Here is a 24,588-nt window from a genome sequence, read left to right on the forward strand (position 1 = left end):
GGGTGGAAATTAGTCATGTAAACTGATTTTAGTGCAAGAAACTTTGAGTAATTTTTGTAATTATAAATACTGTAAAAGGCCCCTTTAACACAACCATCAAAGAGAATCAAATGACTCGATCACAAATTTGTAACAGTAAATTAGTTTAGCATGACTACAAAATGTGTTGCAGAAACTAATGCTTCATGCATCATTGATGATCGATTTAAGAGACGTTTAGAAGAACATTACAGTGTAAATTATATTCAAGAACATGTGGGACTGAATGATTATCTTAATTTGAGTTAGAGAACATTGCACAGTAATATCAAATCTGAACAAATCTGTCCTACTATTGTGGGAAATATAATTGGATGCTATGGTAAAGAAGTAAATGAAATGGACTTCCATTAGTGTTCAGGTTGTGCTTTGAAATGTTTGGCTCTTATTCCTGGCAGAACTTGAGTATTTTGTGATTGACTTTCAAGTGTTGTTATTGTTAATTATTAAAAACTATATATATATATATATATTGAACTAAAACATAGATATTAGATGAAAATTATGTATACGATAAGTTGAAGTATTCAAATTACTAAAACTAAAATAAAAATAAATTTAAGCTATATATAAATATATTTATATATTTTAACTTAAAACAGAAAATCACAAGAAAATGACTAGAACCTTTATTAGAATAAAAGTGTTATTATAATGTTATTAAAATATAAAAATAAAGGCTAATTCAAAATATTACGAATTCAAAATAGTATAATATACCCATTGTTTGTTTAAACCGCTGAATTTAGCATGTATGCAGATTTTGAAATACATACTGTGGATTTTTTATACAAAAATAGAGATTGAACTGAAAAAGGCTAAGCTAAAGAAAGACTGACCGGTCCCTCCACCGAGCCGCACACCACCCAGGAAGACGTTGCTGGCGAGCGGTTCCCTGTCCCACACTGTCAGCTCCAGACACACACTGTCCAGATCACTGTGCTGCAGGCCGCAGTATGTGAAGGTGTGATTCCAGTGTGGGTTTACGGTGCGCTTCACCACCGCTGTCTTGTGCTTTGTGCTTTTCTTGTCATCAGGCAGTAGGTATCTGATACACAAGCAGAAAACCAGGACTGTGAGTTTGCGAAAGGTATATGAATTAAATCAGAGGAATTCAGCTCACCCTTTGACGAATGGGTCAGAGGACCCTCCTTTAACAGCCGTTAGGTTTTTTGCCTCTTTAACCAGCAGCTCCACCATTCCTCCTTTAGGAAGTGTGATGGTCTTCTTCTTTCCCTTCAGAAATCCCCTTTTTACTGAGAAACAGAAGAGAGCTTGATTACACACTCCAGTATTATATACAGGGAGCTTCTAGGAGCTCAAATACAAGCTTTGTTGATGGCACGTTAAACATAGTGTCCCGTTACAATGTTTAAATCATTAGACCAGTAGTTCCTAAACTGAGGCGACACAGTACTCATACTTGTATGTGAACAAAATGCTTTGTTTTTGCCATTTAATTTAATTCTTAACCGAGCATGTATTTCTAACAGGAAAAATGCCATAAAACGGTAAAAAACCAATCAAATTACCTGACTGCATCCACACAAGCACTGTGCATGAGAGGAGCTGCTCGGTATGCTGCCTTAGCAAATCAAGCTACATTACTGTCATTTTACCTTTGTAAATGTAGGAATTTAGCACTTACTAGCAAGAAGAACAAATATAGACACAGAGTGCATAGAGATTCTTTTAAGACAAACTTTCTTCAAAACAAAAACAAACCATGCGTCTTGTTTTTAATGTTCAATATTATCATTATCAATATTATTCGAGCAAGAATGCAACATTTCCAGTTCAAAAACAAAATGGTAATATTAAGTGATGTTCATTTTAAACACAGTATTGTCAGTATTGATTGCTCTATTTTACAACGAAAAAATAGTTCCAACGAAAGCCACAGCAGAACTACAACGCACATGGGAGTTTCGTGAATGAATCAGACTCAATGTTTCATTCATAAATACAGTCACTTGCTTTGTGAATGAATGAATGAATGAATGAACGAACGAACGACCCGATGGCTCAAGCATTAAGACAGTGACTTACAGCCACCTACTGGCGGTTTTAGATTAATATTTAATTATTCACTTTATTTATTCACCCTCAAGTTGCTCCAAACCTGTACCAGTTGATGGATCCCATTCACTTTTATATTATTGCAAAAATACTATATACTAAAAACGTCTCGGTTACGTATGTAACCATCGTTCCCTGAAGGAGGGAATGGAGACATTACGTCAGTGACTGACAAAATGCGGGTTTCACTAGAGAGCCCTATCATCTTCGAGTATTAGAAAACGAGCCAATGGTATTAGAAAACGAGCCAACTCCACCTCACCGCGTTACGCACGTGGCGACCAGCAGCAGAAACAGGACCTAAACTGACTTGTCTGTCGCGTGCTTGTTGTCCAAAGTTTGTTTGTTTGAGTTTGTTGGGACTTTGTCATTAAATAACGTCCAACGAGGACCAGTCTGTCAAATGGATGTGCTGTTTATTGTCCTATTGTGGGCTATATCCCTACTTCTCGCGTGTCTGGATGCATCACCTGTTAAACAGCCGGTGAGGATCCAGTATGGTAAAGAGTTTCTTCTTCAGTGGCATCGGCCTTACAACGTTCGCTATCCTGTGGACAAATGCCCGCCGCATGGAAACGGTGTTCATAATAATACAGGATCATTTACCACTCAGGATCGAAACCCTCGGAAAATGCGGAAGAGAGGGAAGAAAGGAGGGGTACGGGTGAGACTGAGAAAGCTACGTCTAAATCGGATTCCTCTCCCGTCAATCGTCATGGCCAACGTCCAGTCCCTTAGGAGCAAGATTGATGAACTGCAAGCAATGGTACGTTTCCAACATGCCTATAAAGATGCTTGTATTATGGCTTTCACTGAATCGTGGCTAAAAAGTAGCGACCCTGATAACTCTGTAATTATCGACGGTTTTGGCACTCCTTTTCGTACGGATCGTTGTCCTTTAGTTACGGGTAAAAAACAAGGTGGAGGCGTTTGTTTGTATATAAACCAAGCATGGTGCAGATCTGTTACTGTGAGAGAGAGCGTGTGCACTAAAGACCTTGAACTGCTCTCTGTATCACTCAGACCACAATACATGCCACGCGAATTCCCTCAACTTTTTATTACAGTGGTCTACATACATCCGAGAGCAAATGAAGCAAATGTAGTAGAGACCCTTGGGAGTGTTGTGCATAGACTGCAAGCTATTACTCCAGATGCTCCAAACCTGATCCTGGGCGATTTTAATAAGTGTTCCATGAAGCAGTGTTTGCGGAATTTTTATCAATACGTGTCTTGCCCCACACGTCATAATACAACTCTTGACCTCTGTTATGGATCAATTAAGGATGCATATAAGACTTTTATTCAGCCTCCAGTGGGGTCGGCGGATCATAATACTGTCCTACTTGTCCCTGTATATAAAACTGTTTTAAGAAGAGTACGGCCACAGACTAAGAACATCAGCTTGTGGTCTGAGGAGTCTACTGCATCTTTGCAGGGATGTTTGGAGTGTACGGACTGGGATGTTTTTTATGACTCTTGCTCGAGCATAGATGAACTTACAGATGTCACTAGTGACTATATCTCCTTCTGTGAAGAGATGCTTATCCCCCGCAAGTCTGTTAAAATATTCCCAAACAATAAGCCATGGTTCACAAATTCCCTCAAAGTACTTATGCACGAGAGATGTAGAGCATTTCATGAGGGCAACTTGGCTAAAAAACTTGAACTGCAAAAGGAAATAAAATCAGAAGTGAGGAAAGCAAAGTTAAATTATAAAATAAAGCTTGAGAAAGAGTTGAGTATGAACAACTTGGGGTCTGTTTGGAAGGGGATGACGCTTATAACTGGAACTAAGGGGTGTGAGATCAAGAAAGTTCAGTTACCTGAGTATGACTCTAGTAGTAAACTGGCAGAGGACTTAAATAAGTTTTATTTACGTTTTGATGTGCCTGATTTTGGTCCAGCGATAGAGTCTATGAAATCTAAAACTAGTTATGGTTGTGCTTATAACTTCTTTGATGAATTGTCTGTACTGAAAGTCTTCAAGGGTTGTAATGTTAGAAAAAGCCCCGGTCCTGATAAAATCGGAGGGCGTTTAATTAAGGTCTGTGCAGAACAATTGGCGCCAGTGTTTTGTAACATCTTTCAAAGATCAATTGCCCTTCAGAGAGTTCCAAAACTTTGGAAGGAAGCCACTGTAGTGCCAGTGCCGAAAACTACACATGCTGTAACATTAAATGACCTTAGGCCGATAGCATTAACATCCCTTATAATGAAATGCTTTGAGAAACTAGTAAAAGAAGAATTAATAGACAAAACTAAGGATTTGTTAGACCCTCTTCAGTTCGCATATAGAACAAAGCGAGGTGTTGAAGATGCAACAGCAACTCTACTAAATATGGTATTGCAGCACCTGGAGGGTAGTAAGACTCATGCAAAGCTCTTATTTATTGACTTCTCATCCGCTTTTAATTCTTTACAACCTCATATTTTAGCAGATAAGTTAATTACTAATTTTAGTCTTGATCTTAATTTGGTAGGTTGGGTCTTAGATTTTTTAACTGAACGAACTCAGAGAGTGAGAGTAAATGGTAGTCTTTCAGCCCCCCGGACAACATCTACAGGTTCTCCTCAGGGATGTGTTTTGTCTCCCTTATTGTACATTTTATATACAAATGATTGTCTAAGCAAACATAAAAATAGGTACTTTTTAAAATTTGCAGACGACACAGTTATTGTAAGTCTTCTAGAAGAAAATGAAACGTGCCATGGTCCAGTGGTTGATGATTTCGTGAAGTGGTGTGATGATGCCTGTTTGCAGATTAATGTATCCAAGACAAAAGACATGCGTATTGATTTTAGAATACAAACACATCCCTCCCAAGACACATTTGTTAAGAACAATAAGGTTGAATGTGTGGATAGTTATAAATATCTCGGAACAATTATTGATACAAAACTGAGGTTTGATTTGAACACAGAGGCCCTGTGTAAAAAGGGACAGCAGCGCCTTTACGGTCTTAGAAAATTAAGATCATTTAACATAGATAAAACTCTGATGGAATTATTCTATAAGTCTTATATAGAGCCAGTGTTGTCCTTTTCCATTATCTGCTGGTTTGGAAATCTTAGTGTGAAATACAAAAATGCACTAAAAACATTAGTTAAAAACAGTGGGAAGATTATAGGTAAAGAGCAAAGAAGCTTGACAGATCTGTTTAACAGAAATGTTTTGAGTCGAGTCCATTCTGTGATTTCAGACAGTGGACACTTTCTATACCCAGAGTTTTCTATGTTGCCCTCAGGTCGTCGCTATAGATTACCAAAGATTAAAAATAATCGATACAAATACTCTTTTGTTCCGAGTGCAATTAGACTATTAAATAAGTCTTAATAGGTATTTTTAAGGTTTTTTATTTTTAATTTTTTGTAATATGTGTTATTTATTACCATAATGTATTGTATGTGTCAGTTTCTTTGTCTGTTTACCTGTGCTTGCAACCAAATTGCCCAAAAGGGATCTTAATAAAGCTTGACTTGACTTGACCTGCTGAGGAGCCGAGACTGTGCGCCCCGGCCATTTCAGCAGTACAGCGGCAGTGGCATGCGGACATAGCGCCTCTGTTCCCTTCTTCAGGGAACAATGGTTACATACGTAACCGAGACGTTCCCTTTCAGACAGTCACTACGAGTTACGTCAGTGGGTCCCAATCTAATCTTGCCACTGCGGCTGTCTTCCAGTGTCCTGCGCAAGCCCCAGCTCCTTGCCGTGAGGCTAGCTCGAGTGAAGGGCCAGGCTGATGCAAGAATACCAAGGTACACTGGGTAGCATATCCCAGATGGAATATGTAACAGCGCCTACCCTCAGGGAGGACTTAAAATACACATATAACCTGAGTACGGGATGCATATGGAGAACTCAGAGGTATCCAGCCCACAGGGTGGAATGTTTCTACCTCAATATGACAAGAGGGTTCTAGCCAAGGGAAAGACATGTGTTCGGAGGAGACCGTGGAAATACACATGTGGGGGTTGCCCAACCGCGGAACCATGCACATGGAGGCACCTAACCAATCACGAGGGCTGACCAACCGGGCATGTACTGGTGATGGCATCAATAGTGCAGGGGGAATTCAGGGCATATGGAGAACTCATCTAAGAAAAAGAAGGAGGTCCTTCCTCAGAGGGAAAGGCCAGGGAGGGGCTGCCGCAAGGAGCACCAGTTCGGAGAACTATCGAAGTCTAAAGTCCGGCTGGGCCAATGAGGCGCAACTAAAAGGACCTACGGTACTTCTCGTTCTCCCTGATCTCACTGGGGGAAACGCATACTTGCGGAGGAGTAAGCTTGGCGGAAAGCAGACTGAGGGGGCTGCACAAACGGCTGGGTGGAGGCAGCAGCTGGCCGTCGGGGCAGGATATGCTTTATCACAGTTGCATCGCCACAGAGTGCTCCACCGGGGGGACCCCAGTGTACCCTTTGGCCGCTGCGCCATCAAGGGTAGAGAAGGCGGAGGATGCCGCCAGGCCGCGAGAAGTCAACGGGGACTTCCACGACCTGGTGACCTCCTGATGCACTTCCGGGAAGAAAGGCACTGGGCGACCAGCACGCACCGCCTCCAGGAACCAATCGTCCAGCCTGAGCGTTTGGGGGAGGGCGACGGGCGCCACTCCAACCAGATGCTCTCAGTTTCTCAGACAACCATGGCCGTCTGCTCTGGATCCGACCCGAGAGGAACCAGGCTCATCCAGAAGCTCCACAGCTCGCAATGTGCAGGGGCGTGTTGCCTGAGGAAGACTCGTCGGGTTGTTCCACATCGTAACCCTCAGATCACCGTGGCCACCAGCCAAAATATCCCCTCTCGAGGAGGAGATAGATTGGGGTGAGGCATAGGGGACTCTACCTCCACGGAGGTCATTGAGTCTTGATCTTAACACCGCGATGGCCATGTTCTCATTGTGGGAACATGACTCATCCACGAGCGCTGCCTGAGAGTGATTAAAGCCCAAACACGCCAGGCAGCGTTCATGACCTTCAGGCGGATGGACTATGCGCTCACATCCAGAAACACATGGGCGAGACCTCTTTAAAAGGTGTCTGTGCAGCTCTTTTAGAAAAAAGGAAAGCTCTCTTTAGCAGTGCTGAAGCACCCAGGGAAGGACACGAGCTGCGTGCAAAGTCACTGCACAGACGAGCAGCTGAAGAGTGAAGAGAGATGCTCGTTGCTCTTGAAGACGAAGAAAGCACATAAACACTTCGGCTTCAAAGCAGAAACATAATGCGAGATTGCACTCGTAGCTCCTTTTATACCCAAGCGGTGGGGCTGGGTTCGCGATGCAAATTCTGCAGACCCATGGTATTTTCATACCATTGGCTCGTTTTCTAATACTCGAAAATGATAGGGCTCTCTAGCGAAACCCCCATTTTGTCAGTCACTGACGTAACTCGTAGTGTGACTGACTGAAAGGGAACTATGGAAATCAATGGGGTCCCATCAACTACTTGATTATCGACATTCTTCAAAATATTCTTTATAAAATTCATACAGGTTTGAAACAACTCGAGGATGAGCAAACGATGACAGAATTTTTAAAAGTATCACTTTGTATTAACCACCATTGCATATTCCTCTATTGAACATTTCTTATTTAAAACATCTGCATTAGAACTTTTTTTTTTGCTGTGTAAACTATTCTATTAGATATGTTAGAATAATATACCTATCATAAAATTAACCTAGCATAAAAAGTACCTAGTTTTTAAAACACAAAATGTTTGTAAATTTACATTATGCATAAATGTAACTTTAAAAAAATATGTCCTTTTATAATTGTATTATATGATATCATTATCATTTACTTTTTAAAGTATTTAAAATTTGACACAAAGTATTTTACAGGCAGCAAAGCGATATGATATATAATATTAGATATTATATTAGATATTACTGTAGTCTTTTTTTTCTTTTTAGCCAAATCATTTTTGTCAGAAAAATACCTTAACCAAGTTTAGTGTTTTGTTCCTCCCTCATTTTTAAAATACAATTTAATATATATATTTTTTTAAATATCTCCACTTTTTGCCACTACTGTAGGTCATAGATTTTATCAACAATGAAAAGGTGAAAGAAATTAAATATAAATTTCTAAGTCATACCTTGCACTTGGTCCAGAGGCAGGGAGACATTTCTCTCTGCAGGAATGTACTTCAAAACCACTGTAAGTTCCCCTTTATAGTGCATCACTGAGTCCACATAAGACTCATTCTGACACAGACACACACACATTTCAGTATCACACTTATCCATGTCAATACATTTCTTTTTATCTCTCGCTGTTTCTGTTTGTATGTGTGTGTTCAGCTCACCCTAGGCTGTAGAGAGAACCATTCCTCTATCTGCGTGTCAAACTCCCAGGAGTCGAAGGTCAGCTCTGTCTCCCCCAGGAAGTTGTTGTGTCCAAAACGATCATGATGCCACACAGAAACCTGCAGTGTGCGCGTCTCCAGCTGAGAGTGACTGACTACATACTACTCAAAGGGACAGACAGATAAGAGCCTTTAAATCAATATCTCATTTACACTATCTCATCAATCTCAATTCAAAACCCTGTAAGGCAGGATTGAACCCTCTCTTACCCTCAGGTTTTCGTTGAAGACTGGGTTAGTGGTGTTGCTTTTGATGCTGGTTTTCCGCTTGCTTTGACGGGACTTGTCTGGCAGGAGATATGTTTTAATATAGCTGTAAACACACACACACACACACACAAAACCACATTTTTTGCTTCTGTACAATATTAGCCTCTGACGCATCAGTATTAAATTGATATCTTAGACAACAAATAATAATTTGTTAATAATAAACAATTTATGAGAATATGTGGATACTGGACAGAGTTAGATTTCTGTACCTTTCAACACATACTGTATTTAATTATTAATATTTCAGCAAATATTTCAGAACATTTTCAGGAAAATTTCAGCTAAGTCAAAATGACTGCATTATGGGGCGGCAGTGGCTCAGTGGTTCATGTAGATTGTCTACAGACCGGAAGGTTGGTGGTTCAATCCCCGGTTCCACCTGACCAAGTGTCGAGGTGTCCATGAGCAAGACACCTAACCCCAGCTGCTCCCGACGAGCTGGATCGCCTTGCATGGCTGACACCGCCGTCGGTGTATGAATGAGTGAGTGAATGGGTGAATGTGAGGCAATATTGAAAAGCGCTTTGGTGGCCATTGGGTCTGTGAAAGCGCTATATAAATGCAGTCCATTTACCATTTACCATTAAATGAAAAGGTCACCCATTTTTTTCAAAAAAAAAAAAAAAGTATTTCGAACTCTAAAAATGACAAAAACATTAATTGAAATAAAAGTTGAAATAAAATAAATATGATGAAAGACTTAAAAAATTATAGCTAAATATTTATAAAACTAGTAAAAATGTACAAAAGCACATCTAACTAAAATATAAAAATAATAGCTAATTGAACATTTGAATACATTTTTCAAGTGTATAAACAATACTAATGTAAAGAATTATCGAATTTACATTTAACATTATTACATTGAACTATCCCTTTAAATACAGTAATAGAAAAATATACTAATTGTGAATCTAATGTTAATATATGGACACCCCAAATACATGCAGTGCAGGGATGCTCTGCCAGGGCTCAAAGTGAAGAGTGTGTGTGTGTGTGTGTGTGTGTGTGTGTGTGTGTGTGTGTGTGTGTGTGTGTGTGTGTGTGTTTGTGTGTGTGTGTGTGTGTGTGTGTGTGTGTGTGGCCTTACGCATCCGTGCGCTGTCTCCTCTCATCCCCGGTTGCTAGGCAGCGGCACTCGCGGACGAGCACGTTGAGTGCCCCTGTTTTATAGCTGTAAGAGATGTTGAGCAGGATCTCCCCGGAAACCCGCACGTTGCCATAGTCCCCCGTCTCACTGTACACGCTCATCATACTGTTAATGCTGGTCTGGAGAGAATATAGGGAGAGTCTTTTGCTGTGCATCTTTCACAAGCTTGTGTTTAAATGTATGCGTGCATGTATGTGTAATACAGAAAGGCAAGAGAGAGAAACTGAAGCGAACACAGCAACAGACAGACAGACACACATCTGTACTCAAACACACACTGAACACTCACAGTGTCAGCATCTGAGTCAGGTACATTAAGGAAACCCCACTTTCTCTCCGAGGCAGGTGTGGAAGACTGGAATAAGACCGGAGAAAGACAGAGTAGAGAAGATTGACAGCATGAAGGCAAGCCCGGAAAAATAACAGAGCAGAGAAGTAGAATAAGAAAACCTATATAATGTGACAGAGCACAGATTGCTAGAGCCAAGAAGGAACTTTTTCACACTTTGATTATTAGCTGTTTAAAGTGACAATTCACTTAAAAATGAACATGGTGTCCTATTTACTAACCCTGATGTCATTTCAAACCCATTCGTACTTCTTTCTTCCATAAAAAGAGATTTCAGCTACCAAAATATTCAGCTGAATTTTTGGTATGGCGGTAGTAGTTTTGAGGGGACGAAACCATTGACCAGAAAATTTTAAAATTAATTCAGTGCATCCCTACTCTTTTTTATATAATGACATTGAATGGGAACTGGGGCTTTGGGCTCCAAAAAAATAGAATAACATACCTATCATAAAATTAACCTAGCAAAAAAAGTACCTAGTTTTTAAAACACAAAATGTCTGTAAATTTACATTATGCATAAATGTGATTTTAAACAAATGTGTCCTTTTATAATTGTATTATATGATATAATTATCATTTACTTATTATAGTAAAAATTCAGTGAAATGAATTCAGTGCATCCCTACTCTTTTTTATATAATGACATTGAATGGGAACTGGGGCTTTTGGGCTCCAAAAAATGACAGAAAAACCCAATAAAAATAGTATATAGGTTTTTTGAAGCCATACATTTTATGTAAAATGTAGCACAAAGCATGTGGATTTAAATGTAGACTAATACGATTTAGGAGCTATGACAGAAAGCAAGATTTTCAACAAGTAATACATATTGTATAATTTCTGTCTATTCTTTGGAATATTTTATATTTTTATATTTATACTTGGACTTTATCACACAAATTGAATGGACCACTTTAATGGTGCTTTTTGTCATTCACTTTCACTGTATGTCAAAGTGTGGAATGAACATTCTTCAAAACATCTTTTGTGTTTCACAGGAGAACATAATTTAGATTTTGAATGACATAAGGGTGAGTAAATGATGGCAAGTTTAATTCTGTGAAAACATGACCGTTTTGTTGTCAGTAAAAGCCTGTCTTCGCTAGTTGTTTTCTTTTTTCTTGTGAAGAGTGCTAAATGAAGAGGAAACACATCTGACTCATCTAGCTATTAGAGACTGCGTGTGAGCTATGAGTTATGTCAGCTGTTTTGAAAGAGGCCACTTGTCTTCATGTTTGCCTGAATTATTTCTCTTTGTTGTGCCTTAATGCACCACCTGCACCTGTATGTGTGGCCAAGAACCGGGAACTATGACAATGATGCACTTTCAGTAGTTATTGCGAGTTTTATCTATGCTAAATTGTGTGTATACGAGATAGTGAGATAAAAAATGCATGCGTGGGTCTACCAGGTGAGTCAACAAATTAAGTGATCTCATGTAACTGGTAATTTTCCCAGGAGGAGTAAATGCTAATATTCACAAGGATATATATTTATATTCAAAAGAATAGCTGGAACGAGTTTTATAGGGTAGGGTATCCCTTACGAAAAATACGTTTATTTAAGTGTTCTATTAGTATACCGGTACTTCTTTTAAACTAAAAATAAGAAAGTATACTTTCAGTCTACATTTTATATACTTCTCAGAATTATACTTTATGTACTTCTCAGAAATATACTTAAAATTACACTTAAGTGCTTGACTTACTGAGAGAAAAGTCCAAGTATATTTGGCCTGTACTTGAACTCAATCTTTTGATCGAGATATACTTAAAAGTATAATTAAGTATTTAAAGTATACTTGGCTTGTAGTTGCCTTTCTTTATGAAACATACCGACATTCAAGTGTTGATAAAAAAGGATGCATGAAGCTAATAAAATGTTTTTAAAATAGTTAAAGTACAGTTAAAGGTATTTTTCAAGTATAAAAAATGATATCTACATTTGAACATAGTAGTATACTGCAAGTGCAAAATAATATATAAATAGTAAACTATAAGTATAATGTTATGTTCACTTACAGAAGACTTACAAGTATTTGTAGTTATGTTCACAAGTATACTTGCAGTATAAACTACTAAACTAGTAGTTTACTGAGAGTACACTTCAGTGTGTACTTTCATAAACTAAAAAAAATTACCACTTGTTTTAAAATAGTAAACTACTAGTATACAAATATGTTCACTTGTAGTACAGATGCATTACAAATTAGAAACCTAGTTGTGTACTTAAAGTTTACTACTGTTACACTTATAGTCCACTTAAACGTTTACTTTTATATACAGTACTAAAATTGGGCCAAATTAGTCCCAAGCAGTATTGAAAAAGTACACTTACAAATACACATTGATATTGGTGTACTTAAAATATATACTTCAGCATTACTTAAATATACTCAATAAAATTAACTTGAAGTATACTTCTTATTTGAAAGGGATACTTAATATCTGAAAAAAGAGGGTAAAAGCATTGGGTTTCTGGCTCCCCTTCCATAAGGCACACAAATATGAGTCTAAACATACAGTACACAGAAAAGGGAACAAATATATTTTGTTTCAGTCAGACATTTGCACAAAGCCAGCAAACACACACTGCAGAAAAGCACCTGTGATTATGTTGTTTTTGTGTGCATGTGTCTGTGTAAATCATTATACCATTGATTGTGCACTGCAGACGCTACGGTTGGTTTTATAGTGTGCTGATAACACCGCATCAATGTCCTCATCCGAGTCCTAGAGCACAAACACTGCCATCAACGAATATCACATTGAAACAGGCAGCACTGCTTTTCTTTATGCAGTCACTTCACTCAGTGATATGATATCATAAAAATCACATTACAGAAGGCTGTCTCTTATCATTTTAACTCCCTATCCGGAAATCTATCTCATATCCTGCACACAGAAAAACATTATGAACAAGATTGCATGTGAGAAGTGGTTTAAGAGACTGTGGCTGAAATCTACCCCATCGGTGAGTCCTGGAACTGAGCGGCATCGACTAATCAGAGGATCTTCACTGAACCCCTCACCAGGATTACTGAGGTCCACCTCAGAGCGACTGCGATCTGTGAAGAACAGAAAATGAGATGTTCTTACTATTTTATATTATCTAATACTTCCAAGTACATAGAGCGAGCCTAAGACCACAAGTGAAAATGCATTTATTTAGCATTTTTCAGAATATAATATTTACTTTTTTCATTACAAATGACATAATTACCATAATTCAAGCAAAAGGTTGAACCGAAACACTAACACAAATTTCAGAATGATTTAGTATTTGGCATGTTTGTGTAAACCCTGATGATCATGTTCTCCAGCATGATTTGAGAAAGAACCAAAAAGCATCTTGTGACATCAAGAACATCTGACAGTCTACAACAATGTTAACATGGCTTAAAACAGTTGTTCTCAACCAGGGTTGGTCCCTCACATATTACTTAAAATTATTTAAAATAAGACTAAACAAACATAATAAGCTAAAGCAAGTAAAGGGAAAAATATTAATATATTTTATTTAATTCACCGCTTCAAAAAAAAAACACGTAATGTCGATTAGCACTAGTCTTAAAATGCTTATTTTAATTAGTGTCCTAGAAATAGAGCAGAATCTTGAATATTTCTACATAGATTTGTTTTACTTTGTATACATTGAATTCCATTTCTTCTACATATATTTCTATTTTACATGTTGCAACTATTCATTTCCATGTTTAAATTAGATTTTCAGTGTGGTCTCAGACTTTTGAATCCCACTTATTGCGTTTACATTTTTTATATTAGAGTGAACTGATATAAGGACAGTTTCGCATGCAGATGTTGTTACTAGTGTCATTGGCAGCAATATTATATATGTCAAGTTGTTGCCATGGTGATACCTGATGAGAGGGAGGCTCTGGATATGGCGATAGAGGGTGTGCTGGAATCTTTTTGTCTCCGCCCATCCGCCATCTTTTCAGAAGTGCTGTCACTGCTTTGTATACTAGACACGCTCTCTGCTCCATCCGGCTGAACAAACACACGGACACGCACAGACAGTAAACACTGCTTTCTTGTCATGCACACAAGTCTGTATAAAGGAATGCAATTGTGTTATCGTGTGTTACCCTGTTTCTTGCCTCTGTGTGGGTTGGTGTTTTGACCATTTGTGCTCTCATGTTATTGGGTACCGTTGGTAACCCTGATGGCTCCACAGCAACCGCTTTCTTCCTAAAACACAGACACTTAATGAGAGTGAAACAAAAGCAGTCTTAATGAGAAGACACAGGCTTGAGTAGAATGAAATGCTAGCTTATTTCACTGAAGAATATACTGCCTATTATTATGCAATCATTTCAAACAGCGATATGCTACATTGTTGTCACATGACCAATACAATGCATGCTTAATTAATGTTTAAACCATTTATGATATTACTCCTGGTTAATTTGTCGCATTGCTAATATTCGAGCATTGCATTGTTGCATAAAGTGTTTACGGTGTTACATTTAAGCAACTGTAGTAGGTCTTCCTGTTTTTCCATGCATAAAGAAAAAGGCATACACTGCACTGGATAATTACTATTAACTGCAGGAATTGTATCAAAGTAAGTGATTCCAAGCATAGCAAAGTCAAGCTCAATGGACTGTTAATGATGCCCCTCACCCTTTCCTGTTCTTCCCTGTCCTTATCTGGAATTGGGACTTAGGCGATCTCTCGTACTGTGGTGTGGATGACCTCTCCCTCTCTGATGGTCTGGGAGAAGAGCCTCCATCTCCATCTCCATCTCCATCTCCATCTCCATAAATAAAAACAAATATAAATAAAAAGAAACAAATCAAAGCCGTTAAGCTAAATACACAGTCCTTTGACCATCTGTGTATTATTCAATAGTGACCAATAAAGTTTAGGTAATTAAATTTGGGTATTTGAACACGGTATTCTGCTCAGGGTATCGTGTTATCAGATGATAAATTAAATTGTAGTAAAGTTATTTGGCAACAATATGTCAGCTGAACAAATTTGCATATTGCTTCTTTAGCATCCTTTTTGGTGACGGTGAAGTGCGTCCACACTGACATGTTCACCCGATGTTTCTTATCCACATTGTGTGCATGTAATAGATGCTGACACGGTCACTGTTCCGTCAATGTTTCGGCCCTTCAAAACTATTCTCGCTGCAACCAATTTTGTGTTGTTTCTTCTGAATGTTTTTGGATGCTGAAATTTGAGGTGCATCACTATTAATTAACACAAAACCTGATCAGACTTGTACTTTTTTGTCAATGCTGCGTTTCACCTGGACATAAACAAACAATGACAATATATTTATTTTTTATACACTGAAACATGTAACTATTCTAGTTTTCAAATCGTTAAAAAGAGCCTGGAGAGGAAAACTTTCCATTGTGTCAGGGCTGACATTGTGTAAAATGTACGGCAATATTTCCAGGCATTGGTTGATGGATGTTTGTGTTGACACAAACTCTGAGTTGATCTCACCTGGAGGACTGCTGAGGATTGACTCTTTGACTACATCACTGCTGGGTACACCGACATGTTGAAACCTCTTGGATCTCTCTTCCAGAAACCATTCTCCTGTAACCACCTTCAGTTCCCTATGACAGCAAGTCACACACAGACAACACTGTGTAAGCCACAATTATAGAAGTGACAAGCATAGCTTAATTGGTTCACCTATTAAAGCCTATGAACTGCAATTTCCCATACTGCGTTGAAACATTTCCTATTGAAATAAGTTGGTGAGGAACATGGATTAAAAGCCAAAAAATGTATTTCATGGTGTCTCTCATCTTTTCAGAGTGTGTATAGATGTTCTGTGTGACTCACGCAGTCTTTGCACACACAGTGCATTTGCAGATGCTGCCTGTAGGCGTAGCAGTGCAGAAGTTGCAGATGCGCCGATGACAGTTGGTACACACATTACCCCTCTGCAGGATGAGACCCAGCGCTCGCAGACATACGGCACACTCACGCTGATCAGCTGAACTACGCCGCCCGGCTCGCTTCAGTTCCAGAAGTTCATTTTTCAGCTTCCTGTAGAGGCACAACTGGCATCACTGTTGGGGAGTAACTAAACGTAGCAAGCAACCCTATAAATGAACTACAGTAGGTCTGTTTCTCATAACACTGTTTATCTATTCCAAAAAGCAGCTTCTTTTTCCACAGAAAATCCACAGATTTGAGTCGCTACATTTTAAGTTTTTTTTAAGCAGAGCATTTAGTTTATTATTATTTGTTTGAAATCGAATGGTGCATCAGTTACTGTCGGGAAACTGTCACGCCGTAGACAGCATCACTGATTATAATGCGTTCTATTTGCTTTTGTCGTGATGCAATATACTTAAAAATTATCTAATTGGATAGTTATCCTATTGTAAGTAGCTTCAGTGTAGTTAGCTACTTTTTTAAGTAGCTAACTACACTGAAGAAATATTGTTTAAAAAGAAGTTTATAGAATAGCTAACTACTTTTGCAGAAGAAATAAAGAAAATGTCTGCTTGTGATGATGTGCAGGTGGAAGACGCTACCTGATGCGTTTCTCTTCTCGTTTCCTGACCTTCTCGTCTTTCTGGAGAACACTGAGGATCGTCTGCTTTTCGTGCTCCAGAAGGAAGGACAGATTAAGGGACCCGGTTGTCTTCGCCATGACCATTTAAAGAACTGCTCACAGAGCTCAAGGAAAGCTCAGCCAATAAAACTGGCCACAAACCAATCAAAATTATGCTTCATGAATGCAGCTTGAATCCTTATGAATTAATAAAGGATTGCTTTGGTACATCTACATATCGACACAAAGGTCATCTGCCTGCTCCTTCAGACGATAACATTCATCTCTCAGCAATGGTGGCAGGTCTTGTGATCCTATCGGTCAGTGCATTAACCCTTTCACCTGCTGAATGCCTGCAAGAATAACATCCATAAAAAAAAAATCAGTGATCAATCAGGGTATTTTATATGCAATACTTACAATATACATGGTAAATCATGATTCATGTCTTCTGACCTAGTTAATGGTTCATGATCTTTTAAAAAATAGAGCTTAATATAATATAAAACAGTTACGTTCAGAAATAAAAAAAGATCAGCCCAGTACAAAAGAAAAAAACTTCTATTGAAAGTAAGTTGAAAAAAACTGATTCTGTGTTTCCATCAGTCTGCCTGCAAGGGTCAAAGAAAGAGAGGGTAGAAATCGTAATGAAAAACCTATTACTCTTTTCAAAGCAACAACAACAACAAAAAAACACCACCCACCTTGGCTCACAAATATCCTCAAGATGGAAAATTATTACAAAAGTCTGACATGCCCACTTTAAAACTATAATGATTATGCCTCTCATTACAAACATTAAACACAAAACAGTATCTAAATGTAGGAATTATAAAATATAATAGAGCACATTACATACAGTATATGTATAGCAATCTATGTATATATGGATTATATATTTATACACACACATCCTTATATTACAATAATTTAGAGACAAGCACTTTTTATCTATCTGCTTTGTTAATAGACTGACAGTCCAGATGTCAGTATGAGAGCCTAGCCAATCCGATAGAGCTACAGCTACTAGTCACCATTTAGGTTTTTATCTAAAGCGACAATACACTAATTGCAGTGGCAGTCTGCCAGCGGCAATCTGAGGTGAAGTGGCTTGCTGGAGAGCACAAGAGTAATAGAACAGGGCTGTAATCACTGTACATCATGCATACTTGGGACTGAACCTACAACCTCTGCATTAATAGCTGGCACTTTCCACACGATAATAGGGCTTGAAATGGATGAAAACGTAAAGTTAATTCAATAATGAAATCCTACATCATTGTCAGTCAATTTTCTTTTTATTTGGAATCCACTAAAATACAATAGAAAGAAAATCATGCCATAAAAGGCTTGCCTGTTGTCTAAATTGTGCCTTACATTTTTGGTTAAAGTTCATCATTCAAGATGTGATATTCACAAACCATTCTAGAATGTATATACATTTTATAATTATTAATTTATAGCTGAACTAATATCAAATGCTACTATTAACAAAAATTTTTTTGCATTTTAAAGGAACAAACATTTTTAATCTTAGAAAGTGCCAGCTCCAATCCATAACCATTTTAATCATGTTCAGTTGTCTTTACTGGGAGCCCCATCAAAACTGAAGCATTTTACTGGCCTGGATCTGTGGAAGACTTATTAATTTCCTGTTTGGAGAACTGATTTATGGGTCGTATCCAACTCGTCTGTTTGCATGAACTAAGTTAATATGTAGCATTTACTGCATGTGTGCATGTTATCTCGTTTTTGTTGCAGGTTTGTTTGAAATTAATAGTGAATGACAAATGGGTAGGACACCAGTGTGTGTGTGTGTGTGTGTGTGTGTGTGTGTGTGTGTGTGTGTGTGTCTTGCTTTCTTCTATGTTGTCTGTCTGACAGAATCTGATACACCATGTCTAACAGGCCAGCCTACATAATCAGAACCTTCAAAAGCTGTTTTTCACACCATCATTTACACTTAGAAAAGCGTCTGCCATTGGTGACACAACCACGAACATCTATGTGTCACACACAGGTGACAAATTATTTGTAATGTCGCAGTCAAAAATTGCTTTATACAATTCCATCTGTGTATGTTTGTGCATTTGTGTGTAACTGAGGTTATTGTGTCTGACTCAACAGGAAGACATGGAGCAAAATTAATTCAAATTTCTCATGCGAGAACTGTTTACAGAGACACACAAATACATGCAGATTAAAAGTGTAACTTCAGTCTCTCCGCTGAGGTAAAGGTCAGCATGTGCCAGCAGCCCAGCACTATCTAGCATAATTTAAAAAAGCTCTTCTGCGTCATCGTCAGGCAGTTGTTATATGCGTTTGAGTCTGAATGTTGGAGTGCTGCTCATTATACACTCCTGAGCAAGGTGTACTGCTGAGATGCTTCAATAAAAACTGCAGGGTTACAAAAGGTGTGGTATCTCCCTGGATCCCACCCTAAGTACACACATTAGTGTACACAAAGCACTGTATAAACACACCAACACACAGTTCTCTTACGTTTTTAAGCAATATACACTAGCGTTCAAACGTTTAGGGTCAATGATTTTTTAAATGTTTTACAAAGAAGTCTCACGAAGGCTGTATCTATTACAATTCAAAATATTTTTTTTAGTACATTTTTTATTTAAAATAAAAATTCTGTGGTGACAAAGCTGAATTTTCAGAAGCCATTATTCCAGCCTTCAGTGTAACATGATCCTTAAAAAATAATTATTATATGCTGATTTGGTGGTCAATGTCAATAAACATGTATTTTTATTTTAAAAACAGTTGTGCTAGGCTACTTAATATTTTGTGAAAATTCTTTGATGAAAAGAGTATTCAAAAGAACAGAATTTATTTGATATAGATTTTTGCAACAATGTAAAAGTCTATTGTCACTTTTGATAAATTTAATTCCTGAATACAATAATTAATTTCTTTGAAAAAAATTCCAAACATGTGTAACTGGACTTTCCGTGTTTTCACTGTTATACGGTAGGTGGCGCTATGCCACATCTTCGGATCGTCCTTCCTTCGGAACGTCCTTCGGATGAGACGTTAAACCGAGGTCCTGACTCTCTGTGGTCACTAAAAATCCCAGGATGTCTTTCGAAAGAGTAGGGGTGTAACCCCGGCATCTTGGCCAAATTTGCCCAGTGGCCTTTGTCCATCACGGTCTCCTAATCATCCTCATATACTAATTGGCTTCATCACTGTCTCCTCTCCACCAGTAAGCTGGTGTGTGGTGGGTGTTCTGGCGCAATATGGCTGCTGTCGCATCATCCAGGTGGATGCTGCACATTGGTGGTGGTTGAGGAGATTCCCCCCCTTCTATGTAAAGCACTTTGAGTGTCCAGAAAGGCGCTATATAAATGTAATGAATTATTATTATTATTATTATCTTCTGAAATAGTACGGAATCTTCTGATCAATACTGTGGAAGCTCGTTTCCCCCACAGAATAAAACCTTTTTAAAGATAATTGCAACTTTTTAGAGATATAAAGTCAGTATTACGAGATATAAACTTAGTTACGTGTTGTAAAGTCAGAATTGCGAGATATAAACTCGCAATTGCAAGAAAAAGTGGCTGACTTTTTTCCTCAGAATTGCAAGTTTATATCTCACAATTCTTACTTTATAACATGCAATTGCGACTTTATATCATCCAATTCTGACTTTATAGCTCCCAATTGCGAGTTTATATCTCACAATTCTGACTATAACACGCAATTGCTACTTTATATCACGCAATTGTTGGAAAAAAGTTGCAATTTCCTTTCTTTTTTATTCTGTGGCAGAAACAAGCTTCCATACACAGGTGAAGCAGAAGTAGAAACCAGCGATAGCATATGTAAGCAGATGCATATGTAAAATAACGCAATCATTAACATTAAACAGCATATAAATCATGAAACTTACCCACATTCAAATTGATTAAAAAATTATGCTTGAAGCTAGAATAGAAGCTTTTTTTTTTAAGCAGAGGGTCTGATCTTTCTTTATATTGCATGTTCAGCCTATTCATACAACAATAATTCATGGGGGCCATGAAACTTGTAAAAATTATAAAAAAAATGTTGGCGCTGGCTGGCAAATTTTTTCGAGAACGCTAGCGGGGGAAGAGTTAAGACACACAACAATAATGACACTTTTAAGGAAACCTGCAAAACAGTTAGTTCATTTGTACCTCAGGCTAGTGCACATGAAGACACCAGACAGGAATAATGCTGCCTTCTAATTCTCCTGGGAAATTTGTATTTATCAGCTCGGAAGTCATTATTATGATGCGATGAGTTCAAAAGATTATGGTGGGGACAAAAGGATAAGATTTCACATTTCTTTATCTCTTTAGTTACTGACAAAAGACAGGAAGCTTTTCAGCCCTAGTGCAACGTAATGAAGCGCAATGGATGCGCATTAGGTGTGTAATTGGTTATTTATGTGTGTATTTTAGCTTTCTCATGCTGAAATGCAGTTGAACAAGCCTTATTTGTATTATGCATCAACAGTACGCTGTACGCAAAATAAACAGTGAAGTCAATACTGAGCAATGTTTTAATTGTGACATGCCTCACAATCCTGGTTTTTCCACTGGTAATTAAGACACGGTGTTCATGTGTAAATATGTTCATCCTGACATGACCTGAAAGCAGCATGAAAGATGACAACATATTGCAAGAACCATGGGAAATGTAGTTCAGTGCATAAATCTCAAAAGAACAAGTCAACAAGCTGCCAGTCCATCTCTCAGCTCAGTAATTACTCCTCTAATGATGGAGACACATTCACCAACAACACCTGGCTTAATGGAGATTGATTTCATGCATGTGTTATGCCTTACAGAGAGGCTGCATTAGCATAATAAAAAAGAACCACAGAGCTGAAATGCAGATTAGCTAGACACATTTGAGTCTTGGGTAAGTATGGTAGAGGACAACTGATAAGAGATTTTCAGTAGCCAATGGCAATATCAAAATCTAGAGAGCAGGGTGGCTAATGGTAAACATAATGCCAATGCACATGTTAATTGTATTTTAATGGCAGAAATTACATTATTTTACACAATTTTTACTCAAAGAGTTTTGTGTAAGGGACACAAAGGGGAATAACTTCTGTTTATCACCAAATGAACACGGTACATCTCAAAATCACCATATGATGGCAAATATGCGTCACAAACTTTTAAAGGCATGGAAGCAGTAGATGTAAAGGAAATGTTGTTTTCAGCCCTCCACACACTTTCAGATCGCGTATGAAGTATACCCTGGACTAATGGACTAATGACATGCAATGTAATGAAATATAATGATGTCCTTCTCTCCAGCTGTGCCCTGTTGAATCTTTAATGCATGCCTCTTCTTTAAACACATACACACAAATCAATACAAAATGTCAGTTATGGATAGTCAATTGTAGTGTTAAAGTCCTTCAGTTGAATGATCTGTGCAGTACATCTCAGTCAATCAAACGAGAGCGCATTATATTGAGGTATATTGTCTGAACATGACAGATTTTAGTCCTTCTATCTGGGAAGTCAACCCACATTCTCTTTTTTCAAGACCAGTGCACATTAAAATTAGAAAAAAGGCCTTAAAAATTTAATGAGCTTGCTTTCAGTCTTTTTTATGAATTTTATTTAGTTTTTATGATCCTGCTGCCACTAACGTCCCTCTCTATATAGCTAATTATGTTCATATTTCTATCTTTTAGTGAAGATAATAATACATTTTCTGTGAGACCAGTATGTATCAGTCACTTTTTTACAAATATTATGATCGTACAGTGATTTTGTAGGGGTGAAATTGTGCCTCAAATACACAAACCGTGTCCACACAGCACATTCTTTAATATCTTCATTGTTTCAATGGACAACAATTTCTCAACTAATGCTGTAAACTATTCAGGTCAGGGTACCCTGTCAGCTAAAATTAACAGCTTATGTATACAATTAATATAAGGAAGTTTTTTATAATAAAAACGTTATAATCATTTTAAAATGATATGAGTGAAAATATAATGAATATACTGCATTTATTTAGCAAAATGCTCCTCTGTCTCTCGCAATACAACGTTCCCCTGGCCAGTCAAACTGATTTGCTGTTCCTCAGATGCCTTTTATCTTGATTATGCCTCACTCGGGTATAAATAGCTAAAGCTTCTGAAACCAGAAGTGATTTACTGTATGTTGTTGCTCATAGTACACAAAAGACGACATAACCACACCTTAAACCATTACCTACCCGGCATGTGACAAGAGGCTAACACGCTTAGAGGCATTTTATCCATCACTGCTTTTTTCACCTCCCTAAATAATTAGGGCTCAAATCTGCGTACAACTTGCACTCTTCATGTGAGTGGGCACTTAGTTCAGTACACCAGCAGGAAGTCCGTTCTGGTTCTCAGTGCGATTACCACTGTAAGTAACAGCATTAATACAGATAAAGATATTAAGACAGATAAAAGGGGCAACAACATACAGTACTAGTGGGTCGGTTTGGCATTCATGACGTCATAACAGCCCTGGACAGCTTTCCGCTTGGTATCATACTAAAGGATAAACACAGTGCACTGGCACGTGCTTAAAGCTGTAATCATGTGGAAGAGCATAGATCACCTCACAGAAATCTTCACTGTACAAGATTATATCCTCCCTCTCTCATATAGGCTATATATATAGGAATTATAGAGGAAAGGTTGGCAAGTTGATTTGTCTAATGCATACATTGCTTAATCTAGCATTGGTTTTGTATGTTGGCTTCAAACAACTACTCAAAACTAAATTAGGTAAATTAGATTATTTCATTTTGTAAATTATATCCTACTAAAATATAAATACCATCATATAGTCAATAGTCAAATGGACACAATAGAGCCAAAATGGAACACATTAAGATATTTTGTCCCATGCACCTCCAAAAATTCACTTTAAAAAATAAACACCTAAATTAATTTTCACTGTAGTAAAAAGTAGGACAACTAGCCTCATTTAAAATGTGACTGATATGTGATGTGATGTTCAAAGTAAAATGAAGACCACTGATTATAGAGGCACTTTTGAACTTCAACAAAAAATATCCTACACAAATTTGAAAACGACTTCGGGCTGCCTCGAAAAACAATTACTAAAACGCTCTGCTGCATTGCACCTGTTCAAACACCTGGTGAGACGACATTATATATAATGCCACACAGCAGCGTTAAAACTGGCTTGTTTGGCAGGGGATATCTTCTAATTATGACTTTTGCAGGGTTTAGAATGTTTTAAGATGATGTAACCGATATATAAAGAAGATATAGCCTGTTAAACATGAGAGAATGGGAGCATTGAAGTTCCTGCGTCCATCTCACCTTAAAGCTGCGTTTATTTTCTCAACCCGCATACATGAAACACACCAGGATATAAACTGTTGTCCTACCTGCCGCAGCCTTCGTACATGAATATCCCGTGAACTGCAGTGCTGTTACATGGTCAAGACAAGAGCAGTTTTGTAGTGGTGTGTTCATTGCAGCCCGAGCTCCGAGCGGGAGGCAAACCCCCCCACGCACCCGCCGAGGAGATGTTCATAGCGTGGGCGGAGTTTGCGCTCCCACGGATTCCCCGTGACCGTGTACACACACACACACTCTCACACGCAGTCTTTTTACGACGTGTCTGCATCATAGGACTGCCATACTCTCTTAAACGGTGTGCAACTACAAAAACTAGAGAGGGAACATCCTCAACATATTAGTCAGCATATGAGTCAGTCAGACAGGATAGATAGATAGATAGATAGATAGATAGATAG

At 38.1% G+C, this 24,588-nt stretch overlaps 1 protein-coding gene across 4 annotated transcripts in view; it reads right to left on the bottom strand.

The window, feature by feature from the left end:
- sytl5 (synaptotagmin-like 5) overlaps positions 1-24,339 on the bottom strand; it is a 27,260-nt gene extending 2,921 nt beyond the window's left edge. Inside the window, exons 1-16 of one of the 4 annotated variants that reach the window (XM_079619730.1) lie at positions 24,217-24,339; positions 16,793-17,165; positions 16,092-16,298; positions 15,744-15,859; positions 14,907-15,033; positions 14,369-14,471; positions 14,141-14,270; positions 13,227-13,327; positions 12,915-12,992; positions 10,198-10,263; positions 9,849-10,027; positions 8,696-8,798; positions 8,426-8,587; positions 8,216-8,324; positions 1,163-1,295; positions 879-1,087 (exon numbers count right to left, since the gene is read on the bottom strand). In XM_079619730.1, coding sequence (XP_079475856.1) covers positions 879-1,087; positions 1,163-1,295; positions 8,216-8,324; positions 8,426-8,587; positions 8,696-8,798; positions 9,849-10,027; positions 10,198-10,263; positions 12,915-12,992; positions 13,227-13,327; positions 14,141-14,270; positions 14,369-14,471; positions 14,907-15,033; positions 15,744-15,859; positions 16,092-16,298; positions 16,793-16,917 — 1,948 coding nt within the window. In that variant the 5' untranslated portion in view covers positions 16,918-17,165; positions 24,217-24,339. Of the gene's footprint in view, positions 1-878; positions 1,088-1,162; positions 1,296-8,215; positions 8,325-8,425; positions 8,588-8,695; positions 8,799-9,848; positions 10,028-10,197; positions 10,264-12,914; positions 12,993-13,226; positions 13,328-14,140; positions 14,271-14,368; positions 14,472-14,906; positions 15,040-15,743; positions 15,860-16,091; positions 16,299-16,792; positions 17,166-24,216 lie in introns of all 4 variants that reach the window. The other 3 variants (XM_079619729.1, XM_079619732.1, XM_079619731.1) reach the window with 3 other exon arrangements.
- Positions 24,340-24,588: the final 249 nt, after the last annotated feature.

Source organism: Phoxinus phoxinus, assembly GCF_949152265.1.
Source record: "Phoxinus phoxinus genome assembly, chromosome: 7".
In the NCBI taxonomy this organism is placed as follows: domain Eukaryota; kingdom Metazoa; phylum Chordata; class Actinopteri; order Cypriniformes; family Leuciscidae; genus Phoxinus; species Phoxinus phoxinus.